Here is a 7657-nt window from a genome sequence, read left to right as displayed (position 1 = left end):
AAGCGAGCCTTTGTTTGGCTAGAGAATCGTTGTTCCAAAGCTCTCCAAACTGAGTGAGAAGTGGTAAATGTAGCTACAGAGGCAAGAATTGGTTCAAACATCGACAACCGAAGCCAAGAAAGCAAGAATTGATCCTTCTTTTTCCATTGAAGATACTCCGAATTAGGAGTTCCAGTAACTAAATTCGTTGGAGGAGAAACATCAAAGAATAGAATCTAATCAAGGTCGTGACTTATTACTGTAGGAACTACATGAGATTTCCAAGATTAGTTGATGTGATCAAGCTATAGGGTAAGGGAAGAAGATAGTGAATTCACGAATGGATTCTAGGTAATCGAGGAAGGAGTAGAAGTAGCAAGAGTCGTTGAGGCTAGAGGATTGAGTGGAAGACTCCATTGACATTAGTCAAAGACGATAATACCATATAGAAGGTAAAACTTATAAAAAAGATGCTAGAAGCGAGAACAAGAAGAGAGAAAACAAAGAGAACAGAGCAGGAATTATGAGCTAAAAGCTTGCCTAAAAAAAGGGCTAAGTTCCTTTATTTATAGACCAAGAATTATAATACAGACAGAAAAGTAGTAAGTCTAATAACAACTAACAACTAATTAACCGCTAACTGCTAAGTAAAATCTTCAGTAATTAGTGGGTTAACAGCAACAATCCATTTAATATAGAAAGATCATTATTATCACAAAAACCTCACCAGTGCAAAGTGAAACGATGCACCTTAGGAAAGCTGTTAGATGTAAAATGGTTGGGTATATATGTTATATCTAATTCTAGTTACAAATTGTACATAGACTCATCATGGCTCAAGGAATTTCACTGGACAGTTAACAAGTTATTTATCATTAATCCTTCACCAACAATTGGATATTCTGGGGATAACTTCCACTCTCCATCCACCAAGAACTTGATTTCATACTTTCCAGGTCTCAGCATCAATGTGGTCGAGAACTTGGTGTAAGAACCTGTATATTCTGATGACAAATATTCTCCTTGGCTCCATCCGTCAAAGCTTCCCATCACTTGGACACTCTAATACCAAAATCAAGAATATGCTTTCACTATTTTACAATCAACAATCTACTTTCACAACACAAAACAAGTACTAGCTCACCTCTGCCATACCATACCAAAATAAGGGAACCTCCTTGCATTGTGCTGCACCAATATCCTTGACCTGCTCCTCTAACTTCTCAAGCACAGCTTCAAATTGCAATAAAGACAAAACAAATATTCAACGAAATTTCTAAAGACTTGAGAATATTAAGACCTACTCAACCAAATGGGAACATTAAGTTATAAATCATAAACACTTGCTAACACATGCAATTTTCTTTGTACCAAGAACATTCAGATATAACGAGATCATTACTATCACTGAATAACAGAAGACCATGAGGACATAATACGAACAATCATAAGAATACCCAACATGTCTATACCTTCAAGTCGGGAAAGAAGGTGAGATTGAATATATTTTCCGTTGATTTTTCTCGAACCCTTTGGAATGCCAGACTTGGCTATTTCTTCTGCAAGTTTGACTAATGCCTGTTCAAACAACTCACAAGATTAAATATGTCCCAACATTATTCTACAAAGTGTAGCCTTAGAAAAGATTTTTTAACAATAAAATGCATGCTGACAGAAGTCTCGTGGAATTATATTTATGTTAAATAATCAATTTCTTCAAGTACTTTTGGCCAACACGTGCTTGCAGACATTAGTGTCAAAAATTCAAAAACATACGGTAAAATAATTTCTTAAGTCAAAGTAATGTTTGACTTCCTTTTCAAACGTGTCTTAGAAATGATGTTCGAATGTCTTCAACACGAAATGATGTGTCTAGTTAAATGATGGTCGAACTACCAGGGCCAAAAAAAGTGTTTCTGGGACCTAGTGAAAATGAAGAGTATGACTTGCCAAGGATATAAGATTAGTAAGTTCTTGTAAGATTGATGTCACGTATAAAGAGAACATTACACTTACTCTCCCGCTGTATCTTTTTACAACAAGAAACTTTGCTCTTCAAAAATGTAATTATTTAAGCTCATCCAAGTATCCAACCAGTCCAAAATATGTTATCTAGATAGTTTTACAGAATAATTATGAATTACTAACAGCTCTATAATCAACTACTAACTACTGATTCATAAATTATGCACGCAATCTAATGACTGAAATGGTAGACCTCAAAAGGTAGCAGTTTTGGACACATTGAAAATGTAAATGATCTGATGAGGGCAGGCATTCATTTTTATAGGAATTGGCTATTCGGTGTAATAGCTTTAAATATGACATTTGATGGATATATGTGGTAATTATGGGCATAAAAACAATTTCAAAACTCCTATGCTATGAAATCCAGACATTATAGGAACACACAAATGTGATAATAACGTAGACCTTGGAATTGCTCTGGTGAGAAGAGAACACTGTACTCATGCAGAAAAGTCAGAGAAGAGAAGATTGTGGTGGTACCTGAATTTCAAGTTCAATTACAGCAAGTTCACTTTTGAATTCCACCAAGGCTTCCTCCTTTACATGCAGCTGCAATATAACAGATAGACGATTAAGGTTTATAGGCTTTTGTTAACAGTAAATTTAAATTTAAATGCCCTGATTGGATAGTAACCAAAAACAAAAGGATAGAAAATGGAATGTGTAGTCTTTCATTGAATGTGAAATAGATAGGACCTGGACTCTCCCAACAAGAAAGAGCTTGTACAATTACAAAATAGTGAGATGGTCCACAGTAACCTCATTCCACTCCCCTCAAATACGCCAGCTAGAGAATAACTAACTATTTATTCAATTTAGGAAATCCACCACAGCCCAAAAAGTCTCTTTCCCACTATACCCTTGTCCCACATATACTTCTAAGCATATTTCTTTGTCGTAAACCTTACAGGAGCCCTTATCATTACCCCCAAGTTGCATCAGAAGATGGCAGATCCTCCATTGAATAAGAACTTTAGGAAAACAGTGAGTATGATGTCCTGATTCATCATTTTTTAAAACGGGGGAAGATCGTAAGCTATGTCCTCCATCACGATGTCGAATGAAACTATCCATGGAATCATGTGCCGTGTGAAATGTAGATCATCGCCATTCTTAACTAAGCTGGACACAATCCAAGAATTGCAGCAGATTCAGCAACTAGCTCCAGATCAACATTTTACTGCAGAGTGGAAGCATAGGAAAAGAGTCTAAAAGACTGAAACCCAGCAGCCTTGTAAAGCTGTGAAACATGGAAAATGGGATGCACAGTTGAAGCCTAAATGCTTCTGCTAGAGTATTTTCTATCTATCCAATGCACCAATCAGACCTCATTACCCTATAAGCCTCACTTTCCCACTTTACTCTTGTCCAACACATACCTCTAAACATATTTCTTTCTCCTAGCATAAGTAAACCTTATAGAAGGCCTATCTAAAATGTTAAATTCTAAACAGGGGTGTTTTATATGGACTGAACTCAACTAATACTATCCTTATCCTTTTAGATTTTCTCCCAGGAGCACATCTCTTTCACCACATCAAGAATACATGATAGTACAGAATTTCATTGTGACATACATTACTGAAAATAAAAGTAAACATCCAGAGTTTCCTCAGTAGATTAGTTTATATCAAAAATTGGGTGAGCTATTTAAGTGCCAAAATTTCAAGCATATGCAAAACACGGGGCTTCGGATATCAAGTTCAATGTTCTTTTCTCTTAAGCTCACCATTTCAAAAGCTTGACAAAGTAAAAAAGCTTATGCATATTATTTATTTTTTTACCATTCACCCATCCTCTTTTTTTAAATTAAAAAAACTAGCCTCCATGCCTAACCCTACAATATTTGTTGACCAAGAAACTATAGCAATTGCAGGTACCTAGCAGAGACTTGAACCTCAGACCTTGTGGAAGCAAACCACATGCCTGAGAATTTGAGGTAACCCTCTTAGGTAAATCCATCTTCTCTTTCAACCTCCATTTCAAATGTAACATCCAGGCCTTCAAGCTATATTTTCTCCACAACTAAGAAACATGTTAACCTAAGCTTCAAAACTTAATATCGGGTCACATATTTTTCACTATCATGTGATCATAATAAGTAGGAACAGAACCCAACCAAATCAATGTGCACATTAGTAGAAGACAAAAAGACAATGTAAGCTGGTGAACTACTGCATGAATTGTACCTGCCGCTTGAGGAACCTGTTTTGTTGATTGGCTTCACTTAATTTTCTAAGAAGGTTCGCCCTCTCAGAGTCAGCAAGCAGAGCCTTCAGCTGTGATTTCAACATAGCTTTACATTACATTAGGAACTAAAGAACAGACAAATCAATAAGACTTCATTACATCCAATCTAATGATAAAACAAAGGTTCCAATCAGGTTGATGTGGTAGCAATGCGCATACCGCGTTACTGCTTATTGGTTGAGCAAGAAACTCCTCTGGTGAATCCTTAGATGTCGACTCTTCATCATTTGGACTAAATTCCGATTCTAGAGATGAAGACTCCTCAACGTTAATAGGCATACAATACAACCTCTGACACACATAACTCAAATGATGCCTAGCTTGAGACTCATTCAACCTCTGATGGCCCATCTTCAAATTACAGGAAGCCATGTTATATGGCAAATGGTGAAATTTTTCCTTACAAAATGTTCTTGTATTCCGGGAAAAACATGGTGCTTGTTTTACAAGACAGCACCTAGACCAATTACAAGAAAGTACGATAAGCTCATTGAAACAATGTCGAATCAAGTTATTCTTAAAATTCTTGAACCAAAAATTAACAGAAGAATCATAGCCAAAGCATAATTCTCACCAACAAAGAACCTAAATGTCAAAATACACCATAGCTTGTATTGGAAATATTTACCATGAAGAAGAGACAACTAAGCAATGCATTCAGGAAACATTGAAAAGACCTACCTTGTTGAACCCACCTCCATCTTGAAAATCCCAACTGAAAATAGAAATAAATTAATAATAATAATAATAAATTAATAAGAGCCCCATTTCTTGAACAGAAGAAAGTAAGTTAGAAAAAAGCATTTGAAATCAAACCTGTGTACAAAATGAAGTTCACGAACAGAAATCAAACGTTGACCACTGTGACAAACAAGTCCGAGAAAGCATTTGAGCTGCGAAACATAACGATTATACCTCTGCTCAATGATAATGGAATCCAAAACTCAGATTTCTAATTTATAAAGATATAGCAGAAACATTGTGCTCTGTTTATTAACCTCATTTCGTTTTTGACGAAAGCGTTTCACATTCAGTTCAGTTTAGTGAGACATGGATTGGGGATATTGATAAGGTGTACGAGGTACCACCAATAAATACCAAGCCAAAATAAATATTGATTAATATATAAATTAATTAGACTAATGTCATTTTATGATCTTAAATTATTTCTAATTTTTGCACTAAAAAAATTAGACAATATACATTTTTTTTAGGAGTAACTAATAAATGTTAAAATAACTAAGGTAACAAAATTACACAAGATGTGGGGTTTCTTCCATCCAAAAAAGTTCATTATCTATTCTAAAAGATGCTTGAAGAAAATTAAACAATAAAACTTTAATATCAGATAATCCTCAATTCATTCATGTACATGACCCTCTAAAATTGAGACCAAAAACCCTTTCCACTAGAAGTCTCACATCTTGAGCCCAATGCAAACTTACCAGTATGCTACTGCTTTGCCTAACGAAAAAGAAAAATAATTTAAAAGTAATAAGTACTTTTAATTTTTAACCGAAAAAATCATTATAAGAAATTTGTAAAAGAGTCAATCACTAAAATGAAACTCCTTTGGTTTGACTATTTATATAACCTATTATTGATAACATTTTAATGGAATAAAATAGTCTAAAATTAATAACCCACCAAGCTAAAACCAATCATAAATCTATTTTGAATGTATCACAAAATTATTTTAAATTTTTTTAAAGTCTATCCAAATAAAGATTCACTTTTAAATTATTTAAAATTAATCTATTTAAATTTCACAAAACTATTTCAACCTCTCTATTTATAAAATTTCTGTCTCGATAAAGTTTTAGATGTCTTAAGAAAATAAACAAACTACTTAGTGGAAATTAAAATGTAACTTGTTTATCGATATTTTTGGAAACTAACTATTTAAGAACTTAAGAAATAATAAAATACAAATTTAAATGAGATGGAGATTTTTACGTGGTTCAGGTGTTAATTAGCCTTAGTCCACGAGTCAGTCTATTAGCCTCAAAGGGTGTTTTTGATGTTTTTACAATGTTTTCAGCAAGAAACCCTAATCATGTATCCTTTGTTTCTCTTGAAGAAGAGAAAAGCCTAGAATAATCTTAGCAGAGGTTTGGTTATTTTTGTTGTGATCCTCCATTCGTATGGAAATAGAAGGGTATTTATAGGCTAAGGATAGGTATGGACATACCCATGACCCACCTAGGGTTTTTACAAAAAGCCCACTATTGGAGTAACATACATGCAAAAAAGAGTTGAATGTTGGGCCCCTTGGAAAGAATTGTGCTCGTGTGTTAAAATAGCTGGAGAATTGGGGTTTAACCTTCAAAAGTAGATGCCTGGAATAACCGTCTGGCAAAAAAGTGTGTGAGCTACGCGCACTACCATGTTTTGGCACGAGGGTCAAGATCTGATTCTGTGTCACAAAAAGCATAACTGTCATTGGGGTGATCTGGGTTGCATCCAAGGTAGATATCTGCAATAATCTTAGGCTGTTAGCATTTGCGATAGGCCCTTCGAGTACCCATCCGGTTATCATTTGGGTAGACTTTGAGTTTGGATCACTCCAGGTCGCGGAGTGGTAATGAGTCTTTTGTGTCCGGGAAGTTGAAGTAAGGTGAGGTAGACTTCCACATCTCTCGGTCTTAACTTATTCTTGGATCAGTGAAGCTTCTCTGTGACTAGGTTTTATTGGGGGATTTTAATCAGCGAGATTATGAGATTATTGTTGGGATTTTATGCCCTAAATAAAACCCATTTCAATCTAATATGATTTTGTTGGAATTTATTTTACCAGGATCTTAGATCTACTCACAAGTATGTTGTTTAACACCCTAAATATGAACTTTCTAAAACGATAAATAAACACATATAAAGTTAAGAAAACCTTACATTGGTTGCAGCGGAATAATGTCTCCTTCCACTTAGATCTCTAACCCTTGTATCCTTTCTGTCGCAGAGTATTATCAAGATCTGAGCCCGAATGTCCTTCTCTTTGTGTGTGATCCTTCACAGTCTTCCAATCTATGATTGAGGTACCACTTGTTGTGTGTGGGCACTACTCTATCACTGAGGGTTTCGAAATTATGAAGAGGAAAAGAGAGAGGGTTGGTTCGGCTATAGAGAGAGAGGGAAGGCTCAGTTTCTGAAAAAATTGATTTTCTGAGAAAAGGTTATGAAAACTTGTTATTTGACTGAGCCATCACTTTCTATTTATAGGCAACTACTAGGTTTAGGTTAGTAATTATTTAGCATTAAGATAATAAAAATATTAATTGGAAAAAGCTATCCAAGTGGTCGGGCATAGGTGTTAATGGGCCTTACTTGGATTTTGCAGTTTTCACAATTTTTATTTCTATTTTCTCAAAAACGCCAATTTTCCAATTCTAACCATTTAAAT

At 35.0% G+C, this 7657-nt stretch overlaps 1 protein-coding gene across 4 annotated transcripts; it reads right to left on the bottom strand.

The window, feature by feature from the left end:
* Positions 1-642: 642 nt before the first annotated feature.
* Positions 643-5381, bottom strand: LOC115723105 (protein PTST, chloroplastic). Of its 4 annotated transcripts, none has more exons than XM_061103940.1 (9): positions 5256-5381; positions 5074-5150; positions 4939-4972; positions 4417-4714; positions 4197-4286; positions 2488-2556; positions 1452-1557; positions 1140-1212; positions 643-1041 (listed from the first exon to the last, which is right to left on the bottom strand). In XM_061103940.1, coding segments are annotated over exons 3-9 (657 nt in total). In that variant the 5' UTR covers positions 4959-4972; positions 5074-5150; positions 5256-5381; the 3' UTR covers positions 643-1040. The 4 variants fall into 4 exon arrangements, with proteins under 4 accessions (XP_060959923.1, XP_060959922.1, XP_030508391.2 ...); XM_061103939.1 differs by having other exon boundaries at positions 1124-1212; positions 4886-4972; positions 5256-5379; XM_030652531.2 differs by having other exon boundaries at positions 1124-1212; positions 5256-5378.
* Between the last annotated feature and the right edge of the window lie 2276 nt (positions 5382-7657).

This window comes from Cannabis sativa, chromosome 9 (assembly GCF_029168945.1).
Source record: "Cannabis sativa cultivar Pink pepper isolate KNU-18-1 chromosome 9, ASM2916894v1, whole genome shotgun sequence".
Lineage (NCBI taxonomy): Eukaryota > Viridiplantae > Streptophyta > Magnoliopsida > Rosales > Cannabaceae > Cannabis > Cannabis sativa.
The sequence above is the reverse complement of the archived record's forward strand: the minus strand, read 5'-3'. Positions and strand labels throughout refer to the sequence as shown.

Excerpts from the sequence above, each read along its gene's own strand:
- LOC115723105 (XM_061103939.1), bottom strand. The coding sequence starts at position 4,914 with ATGCATTGCTTAGTTGTCTCTTCTTCATG. Across the intron at positions 4,715-4,885 it reads TTAGTTGTCTCTTCTTCATG|GTGCTGTCTTGTAAAACAAG; the intron begins GTAAATATTTCC and ends TAATTGGTCTAG. Across the intron at positions 2,557-4,196 it reads ACAGGTTCCTCAAGCGGCAG|CTGCATGTAAAGGAGGAAGC; the intron begins GTACAATTCATG and ends GTTATATTGCAG.